At 40.5% G+C, this 21,080-nt stretch overlaps 2 protein-coding genes across 3 annotated transcripts; one reads left to right on the forward strand and one right to left on the reverse strand.

The window, feature by feature from the left end:
- The first annotated feature begins 3,263 nt into the window (after window positions 1–3,263).
- On the forward strand, window positions 3,264–6,998 carry ahsg1 (alpha-2-HS-glycoprotein 1). The gene is made up of 7 exons (XM_062394935.1): window positions 3,264–3,493; window positions 3,945–4,055; window positions 4,192–4,276; window positions 4,630–4,799; window positions 5,039–5,155; window positions 6,204–6,281; window positions 6,354–6,998. Exons 1-7 carry the CDS (start codon window positions 3,296–3,298, stop codon window positions 6,864–6,866), a joined length of 1,272 nt encoding a protein of 423 aa, XP_062250919.1. The 5' UTR covers window positions 3,264–3,295; the 3' UTR covers window positions 6,867–6,998.
- On the reverse strand, window positions 6,811–20,038 carry sass6 (SAS-6 centriolar assembly protein). 2 transcript variants are annotated; one of them, XM_062394933.1, is made up of 17 exons: window positions 19,706–20,038; window positions 18,325–18,385; window positions 18,162–18,241; window positions 17,964–18,068; window positions 17,564–17,732; window positions 17,318–17,395; window positions 16,819–16,938; window positions 16,433–16,624; window positions 14,086–14,280; window positions 12,478–12,567; window positions 11,968–12,147; window positions 11,305–11,386; window positions 10,265–10,374; window positions 9,944–10,047; window positions 9,604–9,660; window positions 9,162–9,253; window positions 6,811–8,261 (listed from the first exon to the last, which is right to left on the reverse strand). In XM_062394933.1, the coding sequence occupies exons 1-17, from the start codon at window positions 19,765–19,767 to the stop codon at window positions 8,209–8,211; spliced, it is 1,830 nt and encodes a 609-aa protein (XP_062250917.1). In that variant the 5' UTR covers window positions 19,768–20,038; the 3' UTR covers window positions 6,811–8,208. The 2 variants fall into 2 exon arrangements, with proteins under 2 accessions (XP_062250917.1, XP_062250918.1); XM_062394934.1 differs by lacking the exon at window positions 9,604–9,660 and having other exon boundaries at window positions 19,706–20,036.
- Between the last annotated feature and the right edge of the window lie 1,042 nt (window positions 20,039–21,080).

Consider the following 21,080-nt stretch of genomic DNA (forward strand, 5'->3'; position numbering starts at 1 on the left):
CATGGCAGCTATCAACCAAAACTCTTCGTGGGGGCGGTAAGTCTTTAGATATCTTCAAGCCTCAGTGGGGAATAGACATTTGAATATATCAAGCTGCAGGGGATGCAACCCCTACCAAAAACATGCTTATTTCACAGTGACCTTGACCTTTGACCACTAAATTCTATTCAGGTCATAATTGAGTGAATGTTTGTGCCACATTGAATGATAATCCCTTTGGGCATTCCATATACATTGTGTTCAAAACAACACACATGCTGAGGCCATCGCTTCCCTCTGTTGAGTGCAAAGTGGTATTGCAGTTTGTTCTTCTCCAACATTAATATCTACATCACCCATACGCCCACAAATAATGGTTCATGTGGATATTTTCAGCAGGACAGACTGTGGTAATGTGTCTCTACAGGTTTCAAACAATAAAAATTCGTCCTGACAAACACCCAAAAAGTGGGGTTCCTTAATTCACTGCACGGGCATCCTGTGTGACACAGCATGTACCAGCCCATAACTTGTCCTCGAAGCACTAAATGAGCTCCAATGCAAATCCATCTCTGATCGACTTGTTTGTTATGAACCATCCAGACCCCTCAGGTCATCTGGGACAAATTCATAAATACATTTTATTTAGATGAGGGCTTAAGACTTTTTTTGCCAACCATATCATACTTATAATCTTATCCCATTTGATTCTTTAACTATTTATTTTCATGTTTTTGCTTTTGTTTGTTTTAGGTTATAGTTATCTTCATGTTTTTAATTATTCTACTCTAAAGAAATTTTAACTGCTTTGTTTTTATTGTCTTTTACATGCAATGCAATTGTCCTCCTAGAGTCTTATTTTTATTTACTTCCATGTCTCTTTAAAGTACTTTGAATCCCCTTGTGTCTGCTCAGTACTGTATAATTAAACTTGCCTTGACTTGTATTTGTATTACTCTTGGTTAAGGCTGGAACGTGCTTCTTCAATGCATGTTCAGGGACATTTGTATCTTTTTTTTCCCGTTCTTGCATTTACAATTTTGTGAGGCCACAGTGTAGATTTAGACTCTTTAGTTGGCACAACTCGGGTAAGTGAAAAAGCAAAGTTTCCTGGGTCAATGACTGGAGCAAGGTTTGGTAACAGGCAGACGAGGCAAAATACCAAAGGGGCAAAGGCAGGTACAAATCTAAAGATGCATACTGTGGCACAATCACACTAAGTTAGAAGGAGCAGGCAGAGGGGATATACACTCCTGATCAAAATCTTAAGACCAGTTAAAAACTTGCATGAATTTGCATTTTGCACTGTTGAATCTTAGGAAGGTTCTAAGTAGAGTTTCAAAATGCAAAAAGAAGAAATGGGAACAAGAGCCTAAAAGTTGTGAGCAGGCTATTTATTGAAAACAACAATTTAACTGAAGTAGGCTGTTCATCAGCAGATCAACAGTGCAATTTTTTAACTGGTCTTAAGATTTTAATCAGGAGTGTATATATGGGGACAGCTGCTTCACATTGAGAGAGGAATGAATGAATGAATAGATGATTTATATGTAGCCAGAAAATGAAGTGGTCGATTCCTGATAATTATTAAATGTGGGAGCCTGATTCGCACATCATCCCATTGCTGACTCTGTACATATTTATTTTTCAGTCACCTGGTATGACTCCTAACCTTGACATTATGTTGTTGTCAGTATCATTCTCCTGACTAACCTGTTCTGTTCTAGCCTTCCAACATTATCAGCTCTTGTGTTAATCGTCCAGTATTACTATATATGTGTGATCTTTCTAAAAATTAGACAGACGTACAAAAAACTTGCAGAGGAAAATAACCTCCTTGATGGAGACAATAAAATAAAGGCCCCACATTTGAGTCTTTCCCGCACACCTCCACGAGTCACATGGGAAAAGTTCTGTATGGCAGAGAGATTTATAGCAGGTTAATATTAGGAAAGGACCTTTTTTATCAATAAATTAATCAAACGTTATTTGTATAGCCCATATTCCCAAATCACAATTTGTCTCATAGGGCTTTAACATTGTGTGACATCCTCCTCCCTTAACCCTCAACAAGAGTAAGGAAAAACTAACAAAATAACTATTAACAGATGAAAAAAATAGAAGCCTCAGACACAGCCACATGTGAGGGATCCCTCTTCCAGGAAAGATCAATAGATGCTGCGAGAAAGTGAACACAACTAAATTAAAATTTTCATCTGCCGGTTACCAAACCTTGCTCCAGTCATTGACCCAGGAAACTTTGTTTTTTTCCCTTACCCGAGTTGTGGTATGAAGCATTTTTTTAACATAATTGAAGGTGTGTCAATGTTTAAAGTGTCTGATAGAAATTAAGGGAGCAGCAAACGATAATTGAAATGTAGGAGTTATTGCCAGTAATGGTCAAATATTTGAGTAGATATATTGTATATCAAGTAGTCTTGTTGTAATCATCCCGTACAATGTTTTTTCTCTAAACCTACAGAGAAGCATTGTAGCCTTAACCAACCTGAACTCAACCAAACTGCAACTGGAAACTGAAATTAACCATGAGCTCTTCTCCATCACTCTTCATACCAACTCACCTGACTTCCTGAGGTCTTGAAAGCTAGAAAGAGACGTTCATTCAGCACCCGATGGTGGCAGATGTTTGGTTCGTCCCTAGCTTATGGCTAATATTATAAGTGTCCTTTGCAAAGATATGCTGGTTCTTTTTATCAAAACGGCCTCAGGTGATTAAAAAAAGTTGCAAAAAAAGACACTTAGGGAAACATTTGTTTTTTCATATGGGTGTAAATAGCTGAATAGTGGTCGTGATGGTGATGCAGAGTTCTGTGATGAGTAATTGTTGCTCACTAAAGACCAGGCAGATTTCATCTGACCAGCTTCTGAACCAAAGCACAGAAAACTGTCATATATATTTGGGTCTGTTGTGGCAGCTCGACAGCGTCCCAGCCGACATGACTCTCACTGGGTGTAGTAGTGCTCCTACAGTATGCAGTACAAGTGCAACATTAGAAGTTATGAAGCTGTGAATGCATCTCATCAAGTAAAGTGCTCGTATAGTGGCAGGAAAAGGCTGAAGAGACTGACAGGGTGGTTCCAAAACAAGCTCAGCTGCTCAGGATAAAGTCTCTGTTTGTTCTTCTTGACAGTGCTGTGGCCTTGTCCTCATGCTTCTCTCTCCTATCTCCCTCCAACCCCTTATCTCTCCCCCTGTTTGCCACTCTCTCCCCCTCCCACTGGTTCTTGTTAATCTGCCCAGGTCTATATAACATGCCTGGCTGCAGTAGTCAGTGCTGTCTCTCTCCTCTGCACCATGAAGGCATTAAATGTCCTGGTGCTGCTGGCCTCAGTGGTGCTGCTCTGCCGGGCTTCTCCAGTATTGGAGCCGGTGATGTGCAATGAGGATCACAGTGCTGCGGCGGCACGTCTGGCTGTACATGACATCAACAAGCACCACAAACATGGCTACAAGTTCCGGCTCAGTGAGATCAAGGAGACCAAAATGGATAAGGTATTGGATGCAGAACAGGAGAAATGTTTTCTTTAGGTTTGACTGTGATGTTGTGGTCCTATGAAAATATTTAGTATTTAGATTTAACAACAAATTTACTGTCTCACCAGCTCAGACTGTATTTTTTGTCTTATTAGGTTCAACATTGTAGATTCTAATATTAAATTTCTAAATAAGATGGGTAATTATTTATTAATTGTAAACTGTAGCTCTACCTGCAGGAATGGAGTGAGTAACTACTGCCCATGACGAGTTCTGGGGAATAATGAGTTTTTTTTTGGACCTTGAGATGTTATGAGTCTAATGCATATTTTAATGATTATATTCCATCGGCTATTCATGACAAGCACAATGTCTGAGTGGTGAGAATATGAGACTGTTGGCCATTCTGTGGGCACAGGAAAAGCTTTATTTACCTGAAAAAGAATGATTTCCTCTCTGTTGTTTCCAGGTTGAGGAAGGATGTACCATTGAGCTACACTTGGACCTTCTGGAGACAAAGTGTCACTCTATCAGCCCTAAACACTTTGAGGACTGTGAGACCCGTCATGTCACAGAGCGTGTAAATGCTAAACCACTATTTATTTTAAATAGTTCCCCTTTATAAACTGTATGCTATCCTCTTTTATCCAGGATCTTGACTTTCTTCGAAAGACGCTTGGAGGTCTCTAGAGTTTACTGTCTCTGTTTCCCTGCAGGCGGTGATAGCAAACTGCACCGTCATGATGGCTGTAAAAGATGGCAATGCTACTGTCCCAAGATATGACTGTGACACGCGACAAGGTGGGCTTCTCTTCATAATTGTCCACTCCACTATGTTTTTGATTCAAGTAGAATCAGAATAAATAAAAAAGGATCTAATTTTAAGCTCTGTACTGATTATTCCTAGAAATGTTCTATTTAGCAAAGCCCTTTTTTGCAGCAATGCCCTTTGCAGTAGTTATTGCCATTCACCCATTGACACACCCTCATGTTCTCTATGAAAAGGGTTACTTATTGCATGAGCGTATGTAAAAACAATTACACTTTCTCACTGTGAAACAACGCTGTGCAGATATCATCATATTTCACCTCACAAACAAATGAGAAAGTCGGTTGATTCACAACAATAATTATTTGTGTGTGTGTGTATGTAGAGAAAACCAACAGGGAGATGAGCAGGATGTGCCCTGACTGTCCCGTGCTGACCCCACTCAACAGCCCTGAGGCTCTCACAGCTATTGAAAAAGCTGTGCACGAAGAGAACATTAACAGTACCAACGAGCACTTCTACGTCCTGCAGGAAGTGGGACGGGTGATGAGTGGGGTACAAAGATTTTCTACACACACACACACATACACTCACACACACACAGTAGACCTAGTCTAAACATAAGCACTACTTGCCAAACTTAATCAAACCCTGACATCTGACCTGAAAATTTGCTTTATCCCCTCATTGACAAGTGCCATTCCAAATTTGAGATCACACAGCAGCACATCTGTATCCCATCCCTTTAAACCCTGCATGTTTCCCTGATTTACTCTGACCTCCTCCTCTCTCAGTGGATGTCGTCGCAGGGGATGTATTACAGTTCTGAGTTCGTAATTGTGGAGACTCATTGCCCAATGGGATCCAGAATTGCCATTCAAGCATGCGACCCCCTCTGCCCTGACAGAGCGGTAAGTACAACTCTTACACACAGAGATTTTGGGAGGATGTACAACCCCACACAGTGTACTGAACTGATAAGATAGCAGTATTCATGCCTTGTGTCTTAAACAAAAGACACAAGGCAATCTCAAGCATTTTAGATCCTTGATGACATCACTACTTCACAACACCTCATTCCAAACAATTTAATTGAAACAAATATTTAGACATACATACAAGAACTGGCTGGGAACATATGAAAGGAAAATAAGCACATAAGCATAAATACTGTTCGTGAGGAAAACTCTCTGTCTGTATTTCTACATACCTTTCACATTTCTGTGTCCTTATGTTAATTGGGTGGGCGGCCTTAACTCAGTCTAAAACCTGATTGGTTAAAGTGGTGTGATCATGGGGTCTATTTTTTCTGTCTCTGCTAAAACTGTAGAATCGTTCGATTGAAATCTGAGAATTGAATAAGAATATAGCTCAAAATAGCGGGTCAGTAAGAAAGTAAAGTAGCAAGTAGTATAGAATGCAAACTGAGATAAGTGTTTCTAATATTTTTACGCAGGGTTTGATTATTTCTGAAACTGCAGATCACCTGGGATTAACACGCAGTTTAGATCTCATGTAATCATTGTTTTTCTCTCATTGTTTGTGTGTTTTATTTTAGTTACTGTGAAGCACTTAGAAGACTTTGTGCTATTTGTATTGGTAGTAGGAACAGTATTAGCAGTAATAAGAGTAGTAGTAAGTGATTCATTTAATTATTCATATAGATTAAGGTTAAAGCTGTACAAGTATTTTACTTCATTTGTTAATTTATGTATCTCATTGAAAGTCTATTTATTGTTGTTTTGTTCTTTTCTATGAATATTTTTGGCGTTTTTTTTTTTTTTTTATATATCCATGTCCATGATCCCCACAGTGTTATGAAAGTCTTGAAGAGGAGCTATAGGCAGTGCCTTGTTTTCCAATATACAGTAGTAACAGTATGTCTTTGAGTTTGATGGTGAATATTTTGATCATTCAGTGTCCCATTCGTCTCATTGTCTCTCTCTCTTCCCTCTAAAGCGTCACGCTTTCTGCAGATCATCTTATACACGAGGATCTGGGCTTCAGTCTGTTGACTGTGAATACTATCCTGCATTGGTGAGTCCATTTATGAGGTTATTTATAGTTATATACACACCTCAACTAACTCCTGTTTGTTCTCCTGAACAGAACACAACTGCTCTCGGCCCGGGTGAGAAGGAGCCCCGGTGTCAATACCCTCATCTAATGCACCTTCCTCGTCCTGCTGGCCACCCTTCCCCTGCTGTTCATCATCCCTCAGCTGGGGGGGGCCGACCCCCACCCCCACCCCATGCTCACGGTCACGGCCAGGGCCCTCCTTCCTTTCCTGGAAGTGGACCCCCACCCCATGCTCATGGTCATGGCCACTCTTCCTTTGCTGGAAGTGGACCCCCACCCCATGCTCATGGTCATGGTCATGGTCCTCCTTCCTTTGCCGGAAGTGCACCCCCACCCCATGCTCATGGTCATGGTCCTCCTTCCTTTGCTGGCGGTCAAGGACCCCCACCCCATGCTAAAGGCCCAACTAACAGAGAAAGAGTGCTCCCCTTCTTCATCGGTCCCTGCAATGGATTCTTGGCCTACAGTGACCCAGCTCTCCATCCCATATGTCCCAAGCCTTTACCTGAACCCAGAAATATCCCAGAACTCGAGAGGCCCTGAAACACAAGCACACCAATTTACGACTGTTCAGAAGACTTCTTGAATTGTCTCTAACGCATACAATAATGGTTTGAGTCCTAATATCTTACAGAACATGTTCAATAAAGTAACAAGGTCTGTCATTCAAACTTCTTCCAATGACCTGCTTCGTTTTGTAGAACACTACTCAAAATGCCTCAATTATTAACAGATATATACCAAGTGTGGGGTATGAATCAGGATAAAATAGCCACCACATAGGCCTACATAATCAGATGACATACATATATCTGTGGCATCTTCTATTTTATTGAAAATGATGTAATTCCAGAATATATTTAGATACAAACACACAAATTAAGGTAAAAAATTACTGAGGAAGGCAAAACCCCGAGTGAAAATTCAATCAAACATTTGCAATGATCTTCTTCAAACTTGAGCTGAAGGTTGAAGAGTAGCCCAGTCGTTGACCAGGCACACATGGCTAACATGCACCCTGAATGGCAGGCAAAAGGTTCAGCAAATAAGAAATAGAAAACAAAGTTAATTATTTTACATCCAACCTGGAATTATATTGGTGGGCCCGATGGACAGTCCCACTAAGGCACAGAGGAGGGGGAGGGCTGGCAAAGGACCACAGAGGGAATTTGCTTTTTTTTTTTATCATAAGGCAGACCACCTCAACTTTCTGGTAATATGTTGCATTATATTTTTTGGACTATGAATTTTATATTTGGCTAGTTGTTACACATTGACCCCCTTCAAAAGTAAATGACTTCCATTTTGCCACGTGTTTCACAAACAGGGTTTCCTGAGTTAATAAGTACTTTCCATGTCATGATTGTTTTAGAGCTGTCAGTAGAGCTATATTTTATTGCTAACACTTTTGCTAACACGTCTTTAAATTAAAGAGTAAGATGACAGAGCAATGAGAAGGTAAACTTTGAAACCCACCAATATTTCCACCTCACATTTTTTTAATTTGATGTGGCTTAAAGAGAGATTACATCAATCAATGAAATAACTGTAAGCATCAATGAGGATGGACATCTGTTTATTACACTTTATAAAAGAAATACTAGACACATAAAATAAATACTTTTAATGCAAATAATGCTGTGAATGCGAAAGAAGAAAAATACATTCTTCATGATCATTGGAATCGACCAGTCTTAACAGCATTTATCTCACCAACAAATGAGAAGACAGACATGTAGATCATTGGCAAATAAATTAAAACGTCAACAATAGCCACCAAAAAACAAGTTTCTGTAGCACAGCAGGTCAGTTAAAGTTCTGTAAATGAGCTGAAGACAAACAATTATTATGGTTTTGCTTCCACCTTGATTTGAGAGTCTTTCAGTCAGGCAGAGAAGTAAGCAGAAGCTACAGGAGGCTTTGTTTGCTGAGTGAACTCTGAAAAGAACAATTTTAAGAAATGGAGGATTAATTTCAATTATCTAATTAATTAGCATTATACTACAAACTAAAAGGCTCGGTGTGTTTGTGTCGACACTTCGAAGATGCATGTGTGAGGTGCCAGGAGGTGGCTATGACAGCAGACTGCAGCTTCCAGGGTCTGTTCAGAAGAGGAGGAAACAACTGGCCTTCACTTGAGGTCTGACAGTACGTTGTTAAATATTGTTTTAACTCTGTACAATCACTCAACTTTCAGAGTTCGATATCAAATGCATGAAGTCGTATGGAAAAAAGCAGACTACACTAATCACTTAGTGCCTGGGTCAGACGACACAATGTCAGCCAGATTACAGCTCAACCCAGAAAAAATACAGGGTCGGGTAAGGTCAGACATGATCAGTAAGCATCATAGCATAGCTGTCAGTGCACAGGCAGAAGATTTAAAACTGCACTGTATACTAACACGTGAAGTGAAAGTAAAATGATAATGGAACTATGAAACCAAGGAGAGGTTTAATAATCGACAGCAAGTTTGTTTAGATTTTTGTCAATGGAAGTCTTTTCCACACATGTTGTAAAAGACAGCAAACTGTTTCTGGGGAGCAATGTGCTTGTCTGTTTTGTCACAGCGAGGATTACAAATTAAATAAACACTTGCTTGACACCATGAGCATCTTGAACGGAATATTGGACAATAGAAATTGTACCAGCATCAATGGCCTCAAACTATCAATACTGACTTCAAGATTGGTCACCTGAAACCAGTATTTATTGTGTATGCCGAATAATCTGTAACTAAGAGTCAATGCAGTACTCTAATTCAATTCAATTTGTATTTTACAAATCATAATATGCATTGTCTCAAGGTACTTTACATATTTAGCTGATGAGTTTTACCTCTGTGGAGCAGGTTAGATGACAGACCGTAGATTGGGATGCTGTCATCTCTCCTCTCAAAATACTTTGAATCCAGACCTGGGTAGTCACCACTGAGGAGTAAAACATATGCACTTTAGGAACACTAAGTCACACTTCCAGCCTTAACGCTTAAGAACTAAACAGTAGTGGCATTGCTAAGTCCTCTTTACACTGAAGGATTTTATTTCTTACATTGAGCCAACCTACAAAGCCCGACCCACAGAAAAATATCATAATGCACAATCGATCTCTCATTGCAATTTTTGAGAGAAACAAAAACCAAGCATATAACCAAGGGAAAAATGTTGTCGGTAAACGCTATTATAAAAGCACAATTGAAAATTCGTGAGCTAATACAGGCCAGGTGAATAAAAAAGTGTAGTCTGAATGTGAAAATAGGTGTGTATTAGATGTTGGTTACTTTATGTTGCGGAAATGCAGATCACGGCCAGTCAGAGAATCAGAGGACCTGCAACCTCTGTGTGACAGGGACAATGCGTCTCTATTACAAACCATTCTGTCAGGGGAAGGCTTCTTTTTAGTGGGCAACCCTCTTCATATCCTAAACCATGACCACCCCCAATCTAATATATTGTATGTCAGTCAACACAGAAGGCATTGCATGTTATTGAAAGTAGTCCTTTTCATTTTTTTGAGCCTTTTTAACTGATATTAGCCAAATATCTAAAAAAGCGAACCTGATCGATTCATTACTGCTCACACATCACCAGCTCTTGGTCTGAAAGACAAATTAAACTCACATCTGTCTGCTGGCTGGCTGCGCTGCTCGCTGTTCAGCAGGGGTGACATCCACCCTCATCCCAGGACATATAACCGGTTTGACAGTTTGAGGATAAAACTGTGCCTGAAAAAAAATACAATGATGCCTTTAACTGGTTTCAGCGTTAAATTATACAAATAAAAACTTAATACAAATATAAAACATCATTAATATATCTAAATTTACTGTTTTATCTGATTTGTGTGATAACATGGTGATTGTATGCTTTAAACTGTGAGCAAGTGGAAGGGACAAAGCCAACAAAGAATGTATGTCCTGTGACACAGCTAGAACATCCTACCCTTAGTCCAGGGGTTGTGGATAAAACTGAAGGATTCCCCACACATTGCGGAGGCTGTGGATTTCTGGACAGATGCTTTTCATTCAGCTGCTTGTTCAGCCAATTTATAACTGTGTAAAAAGAAAAATGATACCGAGATGAGAGTGAAACAAAACTGACATAACACAGCTTGAACCTCATTCCTTAACATTCAAATGTAATGATCTGAGTTTGTGATAGACCCTCTTCAAACTGTCTCTTTGATTTGGTGACAATAAGACACAATTTTTTCTTATTTATTTCCTATATGTTTTCCAGTTCTTATTCCTTTTCACTTTAATTTAGAAATTCAGTCATTTTCTTAACTTTGAAGTCTCAATAATGGATTATTTTATTTGTACATTCTTAATATAATTACTCTTTTTACTTTTTTTTTAACCCTAGAACACTGACGGGTGTTTTTTTCCCCGAGCGAGTGTGCTCATGGGATTTTTCATTGTGTTGCTACTGTCTGATAGTTATGGATACTTGGGCAGCTTCATGCTGCTCACTAACGTCATAGAAGGTCGGCTAGTTTCCCTGCTCCCATCCCGTTTTTTTTTTTTTTCACCCCACGTTAGTGTTAGAGAGGGTACATTTTTGGGGGATAATATGATATATATATATATGTTGTAAATGATGCAGGGAGACTGTGCCTTCACCCGACATGTCCCAGGAACAGCTGGACCAAAGAACAAGTTCCCAGCTCTATTATTTTATTTTTTAGGAATTTTTCTTTAACGACCCCCTAATTTTTGTTACAGGATACCTTCTTTATTTGTATTATGAGATGTTGTAACAGGGAAAATAAAAGAAGAGTACTTTGAATTGTACATTGATATAATTTGATGAGAAATATTTTTTAATCTGGTATATTATATGGGGCAAAATTTACCCAACGTTCGTGGTATTACTTATTGTACGTTAGTGTTCGGGGGTTAAGAAGTTAACTTGTGTAAACATTTTCAGACAATTGTTATTCCAAGCAGAATTTTGACTTATGTTGTAACAAGCATCCTTACCATTCTCATTCGTTTTCAACACTTCGCTGCTTTCATTTAGCTTCTGTACTGTCAGCTCCAACTGCTCCTTCAGTTTTGACACCTGTAAAATACATAGACTATTGTTATAACTGGACTAATTCACAACAAGTTATTCTATGTAGGAGGATAACTTACAGTATAGTGATGAATTAATACAAAGATGGGAGGTACTAACAGAAGACAAATTTCTCTCTCTTGGTTTCTGATTTTCACAACACAGGACAGATGTGTAAGTATGTTTGTTTGTCCTGCTACGGATTCAGTGTAACTTTAATTTGACTAGACCAACCAGACACATTTTTCATTGTGGACTAAAAATGTTCTTATTATATAAAATATCTCTAGAGTTTTGCTAGAGTCCTTCTCTCACCGAACCTCTCAAAAACCCACAGACCCATGCGTCGTAGTCGGAATGGCCAGCAGGAGGACTGGAAGAAATACCACCAGTGCTAAAAAAAAACCATAAAGTTTTCACGGTAGGCCTTTCCTTGTCATGTTCTGTACAGTTGGCTCAGCCCTGAGAGGCAAATGTTTGATTTTTGATACTTCGCAAAATAAACATAATCTGACTTTGAGCTCACACGTTGGCTTGGAGCTAATCCAATAGCAATTCAAATTCCTTTTTATGATTTGATGACATACCTGCTCGTCCTTGGTGATGACCTGCTGCTGAGCGCTCTGTAGATCTTTCTCGACATTCTGAAGTTTCTCAGATGTGTCCTGCAGGAGCTTCTCCTGTGACACGGTCACAGTGTTTTTGACTTTTATTTTTCCAACTAGGCCTCGAACTTCCCCCTGCAGCTTCTTAATGATACCATTCGCCTGGATAAGAATAATAAAATAAATAAAGGTGGACATGGACCATATTCAAACATTAGGCACAGACCAATACTTAGTTTGTCTATATCAATGAAACTAGTTTAAAGGACAGAAACACCTATCTAATGCAACTGAGTTTAGCAGCATTTAAAATGTCATCCTCACTTTATGAAAGTCTAAACCTGGTTCATGGATCATACAGGAACACCTCAGAGTGTTGGTCTAGGATTTTAATGTGAGCTCATAAAGAGATAATAAATGATCTCATCATGTGTTCAGTTTTGGTGTTAAATTATACCAGCAGATGGACACACTGCATCCAGCCTCACAAACCTTTAAAAGCTCCTCAGATAGTGTTTTCACCGTTGCTTCAAACTTTTTCATCTGAAGTTCTTTATTTTCAGCATTTTCTTCTACTGATTCCTGAGAACAGAAAACGAAATGCGGATAAGTACTCTAGTACACTAATGATTTTATGCAGTAAAGGGCATTTGTGAGATTGATTCGAACTAAGCTACACAATGTGTTCATGGTTATACAGAACGCCACATAATGCATCAGTGCGATTGATGAGCTTTTACTCATTTGTGGACTATGCCATAGAGGAATAAGATATACAATAATTTGCTTTGGATATATATTCAGGGTTCATACACATTTTGACCAATGGATTTCCATGACTTTTCCATGACTTTAAACTAAATTTCCATGACCGATCATTTTGTGAAATCTCGGTGTATTCGCGAAAAAGTGACAATGTAGTAATCAAACTAACAATGAGAATTCCAAGGCATACAGTATACCTTAAATTATACAAACCCAAGTATGCCTGCTTATATTTTAGCGTATTTCTTTAAAAGCATATGAATTATTTTAAACTCAGCGTAAATGAACTAGGGATGGGCATTCGATTAAATTGTCTTAATCGATCGTTGGGAGAATTAACGATCGATTTTCGATTAATCATCAATATTTTCATATTAAAATTCACTATTTATAGGCTATATTACAATGCAGTGAAAATAGAAAAAACAAAGCGTGTTTCGTCATTGAGATCTTTATTCGAAGATGAACAACTCTTGTGGTAGTTAAACGGGATCCATTCACTGGTAACACTTGAAAATAAGCGAGCTGTACTCTAAACTAAGCCCCGTTGGAAGCTAGCTGAATTTGACTGTTCTCGCCCTCTCAGTCAAGTTATTGTCACGCCGTAACTCCCGGAACCCCGGAACCCCTCACACAGACCCAGGTCTGTCCGGGTTCCCCTCCGTGTGGAAGTGAGCGGCTGCTTCACGTGAACGAGCTCTGATCTCACTGTGTCTCTGAGCGAGAGAGCGGGGGGCTTGAGAGTTGGCAACTCTGCGTTAATCTCGCGAGAAAAAAATTGACGTTGTTAATAAAGCGTTTAACTGACATCACTAATTAGAAGTCAATATTTTATTGGTTGATAATTAGTTAATGTTATTGTTATTGGAATTTCATTGCTTCTGAATGGTTATCTTTGGCTTGCTTTCCCCTCTTTTCTCTCCTCTGCAGTCAGTGTCAATGCTAATTTAAATGAGACATGCATTATTATACTAATAGTGAATGGTTTTCAACAAGTTTAAATCAATCAATCAATCAAATTTTATTTGTATAGCCCATATTCACAAATTACAATTCATCTCATAGGGCTTTAACAGGGTGTGACATCCTCTGTCCTTAACCCTCAGCAAGAGTAAGGAAAAACTACAAAAAACCCTAAAAAGTGTCTTAAAACAGACACTAATTGGAGGTGACGCTTACCTAAACTTTCAGACCTGGTATTAACGTATTTATGTGTCTTCAGACCTGTTATTAAAGTGTCTCAGGTGACGTAATAGTAGTAGGTTGTCTGTCTGGCATAGGATCAGGAAATAATATTAAGTATACAGTAAAGTGGGCTGTGAATGCGTTTCCTACCTTCTGTTGCTGAGTGGCTTCCAGCACCTCTTTTGTGCGGCGCATCAGCTGATCCTTATCTTTGACTTCCTGGTCTAGAACAGCCACTCTCATCTGCAGCTGGTTCACTAAACGCTCTTTCTCATGGACCTCTGTATCCAAAGTGCTGTTCTCTCTCCTCAGCGACAGAACTTGCTGCTTTGAGCGCTGGCACTCCTACAGAGGTAACACACATAGGAGCAGGAGCACAATCCCACAAGTCAACTAAACACTGCAACAGACATGGGGATATCAAGAGACTAATACTTTGCTATCCAGTCGATGCCAAAATTTGATTGCTCCATATATCAGCAACAGTGGACATGTTCATTCTAGGCTATATGAGGTTATAGTCTAAGTTTCTCTCTGTAAAATATTATTCTGATAAGAGAATATTTTGAAAAAAAAGAGGATCACATCTGAGTTGGAGTAGGATTTTTTCTTTCTTGGTATAGGCATCTGATTTCTGAATGCACTATGGTGATAAAAATCAGCCAATCAGCCTTGGGAGGTAGGTACTTTTAGAGTGCCCTTCTAGTTGTTAGGGTTACTTCATGAATATTTCTTTTCCAACTCAGTAGTGTAGCACCTATTTGAGGCATGCGATAGAAATTTGACTAACGCCGGGTTCACACCGGACGCGGTAGCGACGCCGAAGCGCCGCTGTTCTCAGCCTGCAGTAAAAACGGCATTTAATAATTTTTTTCAAGCATATACTTAGTTGTTGCTCCAAAATGAACTGCAACAGCATCCCAACATGTGTCATTTTTAGTGTTGTCTTTATACAACATGTTCCGAGGATCATACAACTCACTGTACTTCTCCACTATAATTATTCATTTAATGTCATCCATGTTGACGAACTTCTCAGCTGTTTGCTCCGTTAAATGTCGGGTGTCGAGGGTTAATTACGTATTCTCCACTCAAACCTATGTGGAGAATACGTAGCCCCCCCCCCTCTCTCTTTTTATCTTTATGACTGCTTGTGTGGCTGTAGTGGATGGGCAGAGAGGGACATTTAATAATGTGGTCGGTAAAAGTGGTAAAATTAAAACTCCTGGACAACAGAAGGTGAATACAAAGTGTGGGATGCATAATTTATCATTTATATCATATCAAATATGTCATCAATATCGTTTAAAATCATTTTTCAGTGTGTTTCCTGTCGCGATACGCTCGTGTCAAGCGAAAAAAATAGACGAACCGATCACTGCACGGCACGATGCAGCCGCGGCGCAACGCTACGCTTCAGCGTCCGGTGTGTTCAGCATTACGATTTAACATGGGAGTGGATTGGAGCCAGAGGCTTGGGGCTGCGCTTCCGCCTCGCTTCCGCCTCGCTTGCACTTCCGCCTCGCTTGCGCCTCGCTTGCGCCTCCGCCTCGCTTGCGCTTCCGCCTCGCTTGCATTCCGCCTCGCTTGCGCGTCGCTTGCGCGTCGCTTGCGCCTCGCTTGCGCGTCGCTTGCGCGTCGCTTGCGCCTCCGCCTCGCTTGCGCCTCCGCCTCGCTTGCGCCTCCGCCTCGCTTGCGCCTCCGCCTCGCTTGCGCCTCCGCCTCGCTTGCGCGTCGCTTCCGCCTCGCTTGCGCCTCCGCCTCGCTTGCGCGTCGCTTCCGCCTCGCTTGCGCCTCCGCCTCGCTTGCGCGTCGCTTCCGCCTCGCTTGCGCCTCCGCCTCGCTTGCGCGTCGCTTCCGCCTCGCTTGCGCCTCCGCCTCGCTTCCGCCTCGCTTGCGCGTCGCTGCCGCCTCGCTTGCGCCTCCGCCTCGCTTGCGCCTCGCTTCCGCCTCGCTTCCGCCTCGCTTCCGCCTCGCTTCCGCCTCGCTTGCGCCTCGCTTCCGCCTCGCTTGCGCCTCGCTTCCGCCTCGCTTCCGCCTCGCTTCCGCCTCGCTTCCGCCTCGCTTCCGCCTCGCTTCCGCCTCGCTTGCGCCTCGCTTGCGCCTCGCTTCCGCCTCGCTTCCGCCTCGCTTCCGCCTCGCTTCCGCCTCGCTTGCGCCTCGCTTCCGCCTCGCTTCCGCCTCGCTTCCGCCTCGCTTGCGCCTCGCTTCCGCCTCGCTTCCGCCTCGCTTGCGCCTCGCTTCCGCCTCGCTTGCGCCTCGCTTCCGCCTCGCTTGCGCCTCGCTTGCGCCTCGCTTCCGCTTCGCTTCCGCCTCGCTTCCGCCTCGCTTCCGCCTCGCTTCCGCCTCGCTTCCGCCTCGCTTCCGCCTCGCTTGCGCGTCGCTTCCGGGGTGAGTGGACGTGTTTAACATGCAACAGATACAACAAAAGGAAGAAAGAAATAGAAATATCTCAGGATAAAAATTCATCCCTCATATGGAGTCCTTGTTCACTTACCTCCTCTGCTCCGACTAGTTTAATCTTCAGGTCTCTGATGGAAGACTCGTTCTTGTATTTCCTCTCTGTCAGTTCTCTGCAAGAGGCCTCTAGCTCTGTCACTCTGCTATGAAGCTGCTGGCTACTCTTTTTGTGAGAGCTCTCCAAGTCCTGACGGAGCTGCTCAATCTGCTGCTGAAGCCTGCTTTGCAACTGAAAAATATCAAGAACAAATAAATACAGTGTCTAAGAACCCTACACTCCACGTCTGTGCCATTGATCAACTTGGTAACATATACGGTGATAAAAAAATTATTCTGTTAAATCCCTATATGATGTCTTTCGTTGACTTTTAGATTAACTCTGTTCTGGAGCAAGCCTCAGAAAAAAATAAATAGGGATCTTACCTCCACAGCCTTCTCTCTCTCCAACTGTAACTCCTGAGAATGACGGCTGGACAGAGAGCTGCTCTGACATGTCCACTCTGAACGCAGTTTGTCCAACTCTTTAGACTTCTCAGATAGAGTCTATGAGAGAAATTCAGACATGTTAGGATAGCTAGTGTTTGGTTTTCACCTTTTACCATTTTCTAATTTATGAAAGTAAAAAATAAATGGCAATTATGAAAGTATTGAAATTTGTGTCCAAACATGATTAGTAACCAAAGTAGCTAAACATTTTAACTTGTTGGATTACTTTCGAACAGAACAGCAGACTGATATGAAGTCAAAATCTAATACAGTCAACATCCCCTTGATTATTGCACCAAATCTAGAACTTTATATAAGCAAATCACTGATTTGGATATCACAGCACAGGATAGACCCTGAGGAAAAGTAGAGTTACCATTGTAACAGTGCTACATTCAACTTAAGTATTTAAACACCACATTCAATGACAGCACACCTGTTGAGCATAACTCAGTTGTCTGGACAGATCGTCTTCAGTCTTCTTAAGATGTGTCTCCAGGGCCTGCTTCTCTACCTGAAAGATTGGGGTGACATGGCCTTATAAACATCACATGGTGGAAAAAAACATGGCTCAAATTTTGTTTTGAATCTTTGTTCACATGTTATACTCTGTACAGGGGACTATGGAAATTTCAAAATGCCAGACAGTATTATTAGGATGAATTATGTTGAATGAGCAAACCTTCAGAGATGAGAGACGCACTGCCAGATAGTCCTTAATCTCCTTGTCAGAACCTTGAACAAGGCGTAAGGACAAGTGATTCAGGTGTTTGAATGCGTTTGTCTCAACAACACTGAAGTTAGCAGGGCCTTCAAGCATTGAAGACTGACATGACAAGTGCAGGAGAAACCTGTGGAAAAGACAATAAACGGTCATTAAGTGTCTGTTGTTGTTTTAGTGAAGTATATTAAATTGAAAGGTGTCTAATATTTTTCTAACCACTAGATTAATGTTAAGATAAAAAACCATGCCCATGTCAAGTTCTCTTCAGCAACCAGTTACAAAACATAAATTTGAATCTATATCTAAACTGATTTAGTTGAACAATGTAATACTGTGTGTCATTTGCATTACATCGTACCTTGGATTCTCTGACTCTTGCTCAGAGAAGCACAGGTTTAGCAGGTCAATAAACTTCTGAGGAAATGATGCAAAGTCGATCAGTAGCCCCTGCTGGACTTTCAGACTACTCCGACAATGACAAAGAAAGAAATCATCAGTGAACGTTGCTTACGACGTCCTACATTCAAACACTGAGCTTATACAAGTAAATCTTTACCTTTGAAAATCTTCCTCTGATATAGAGAGGTTGAAGAGAAAATATGGATCCAGATCATCGGTTAGTCTTACGAGAAGATCCTAACAGAAACAAGGGCAACAAGTCAGTCACCAGGAAGACGTCTCCTCTTCATTTAGATTATTTTCACAAATATCCTACTCACCCGTTTGTGCACTGGACTTGTTGTCAACTGAAGATTGATGATTACACGAATATTTGCTTTCCTGCAAAATTAAACTATTAAACCTCTTAAAACACTATGTATGCCACTACCATCAAACCCCCCATTGTAACTTTCATAAACTCGATTGTGCTATGGTGATTGATGGTACTGGTCAGTAAAAAAATTAATAAATAAAACGACATTTATATAATGTGACATGGCAGAAAACAAAGAAATGATGTTCTTCTAACAGCACCTACTGTACAAATAACTTTGAACTTTTCTGACAATAATTGATTCAAACATAGATGGGCGGTTTTGATAATAATTGGGCAGACACTTTCCTCTATATTTAATTCAAACAAATGTGATATTCCTCTCCCACTACTGCAATCTGTTTTACATACTATAATTATGAATGGACATCACAAGATCAGACCAATTGACACAGGACTTTGCAAGTGCAAATCACTAACAATATTATAATCGGTCATGTTTACGTTACAACTAAATTGATCTGTCACAACTGACAAACTGTCATCTCACATTTGTCAAACTTAAATGTTGCAAGATACATCCTGATTAGGGGAGTAACAATCAGTCCAAGACCCAAACCCGTTTCGTTTAGGGCTCTATAGCCATTGAAATAGAAATGTTTCACACCATCGCTTCAAACTAAGAGGTAGACCGAATGCCTTGCGAATCACCGGCCAGGTGGGAGATAGATCACATTTTTTTTATTTTCTTTAATAAGGATTTCAAAATTACGATAATTATTGTTATATCTTAGTTTAATATCAATTCAATGTATTATGGCATTGTTCATGGTGAACTATCCCTTTATGCAAAGGTTAAGTTCATATATTGTCTTATTTGGTTTTGCGGGTGTGTATATTAACTAATTTAATCTAGTCAATAATGTATTGTCCTTCATCTTGATACAAGATTATGGATGTTTATATCGTGGTTTAATCTTATCTACAGTTTCATCGCAGTTTGTCACTGTACCCATCTTCTGTTATTGATAAAGTTTGCCTAAAAGGGCCTAGTGGATATTCTCTTCTGCGCCACATCGCTCAGTGACACCATAACGTTGTCAGTCGGGATCAGTGAACAGTGGTTAGAAATGGACAAACCGAAAATGAGTTCAGATAATCAACATGTTCGACGAGACTGCGGTGAGCGGTCTGGTTGAATGTGTGAGAACACTGGAAAAGTAATGAAAAGTTACTTTATTTTGTCCATTGTTTCTACTGGCTCTATCCTCCAAGCCTCTCCTGTCATTGTGTACATCAACATTCTGTCTCTGAATATACAAACTGTTTGTTTCTCACATGAACACAGCAGAGAGGCAGTTGAACATCTCTCTGGGATAGCTTACCTTTCCTCGCAGTCCCTGCACCTAACGTTCACCTGTAACACTTTGCTGAAGAGTTCCTCCATGTCTGTGTTATTAGTCGAGTCTTTCACTGGGGTGGTTCAACAAACAGCCTAACATTAAAGACACATTTAGGAAGCGAGGCAGCTAGAGCTATGACAGGCGACTACAGCTAACATCCGACAACTAATGACAGGCGGGTCAAGCTAAAAGGAGGCGGTGGTCTCCATCACACGGAGTCAGCAAGGCTTGATTGTTTTTCTCTGAGATTGGATTTGGCGGCCTTTTACCCGCCAAGTGAACCGACTTGGAAACGGAACCTGAATTATCTTCTTCATCCGGACGATGACGGGGAAAGTCAAAGCGTTCCACCGCCACCTAGTGACTGGGAGTATAACATGTAAAATTGTGACACATTCAGGTCCCTATAACAAAAAAACACACGCACACACACACACGTAATTGATATGGAGATACAGAGGTGATTTCATGAAGACAGATGTGACAAAACAAGTCTAACTGGGTGGTTATGTGAGTTTAAGAAATAATAGTTAATTGAACCTTTTTTTTAATACTTAATCTAAGTGTGAAAGCCTGCATGCACGTGGACATTTTTACTCAACTAATTTGTAAAAAGAAATCTAATACAAAGGAGCAATAAAAAAAGCTATAAAGACATTAACGGAGGGAGAACATTTTTCATTTAAAGCTTCATTCATTTATTCATTCTTATTGGCTGAACCAGACTGAGCACAGGCTTCTCAGTTCTGTTATGTTGGTTCTGCTGCTGGGATTGAAATATTCTCCTCATTCACCACAGAGTTAGTTAATATAATTCATAAATCAATTTTACATTGGAAATGTCTCTCAACAGCAGTGGAATCTTGAAGATATAACCCTTGGTTGACTGTTGTACCAACCACTAAGCCAGCAACATCTATAAAATGGTTAACTCAAGTTGACATGTAAAGAGATATACTAATGCATTTTACTGTATCAGCAGTAGTAGATAAGCATGATAATTTATATTGTTTGGTTACATTGAGTTTAAATCAAAGGCAACTGTGCGGTTGGTCAGCAGTGCATGAAGAAAATCAACCGAAAGTTGTGTTTAAAAAGATACACAGTGTTCGTCCTTACTGACAAGGGCACTGAACGGGAACTCAAAGAATCAAAGTCAAATTTGTCAGGAATTAGCTATTTGACTGACCTGCTCATGTGAGTGGGGGAAATTGAAGTCCAACACTTTGAAATTTCATGCAATAATAAATAATAATTAAATTATAATAAATGGTTGTCTGCCATGACCTTGGGATGTTGCTTGTCTCCTTATTCTTTTTCTCTGTGACGCCACATGGAAACAGGGTCTTCATTAATT

The sequence above is a fragment of the Platichthys flesus genome, chromosome 9, assembly GCF_949316205.1.
Source record: "Platichthys flesus chromosome 9, fPlaFle2.1, whole genome shotgun sequence".
Classification (NCBI taxonomy): Eukaryota; Metazoa; Chordata; class Actinopteri; order Pleuronectiformes; family Pleuronectidae; genus Platichthys; species Platichthys flesus.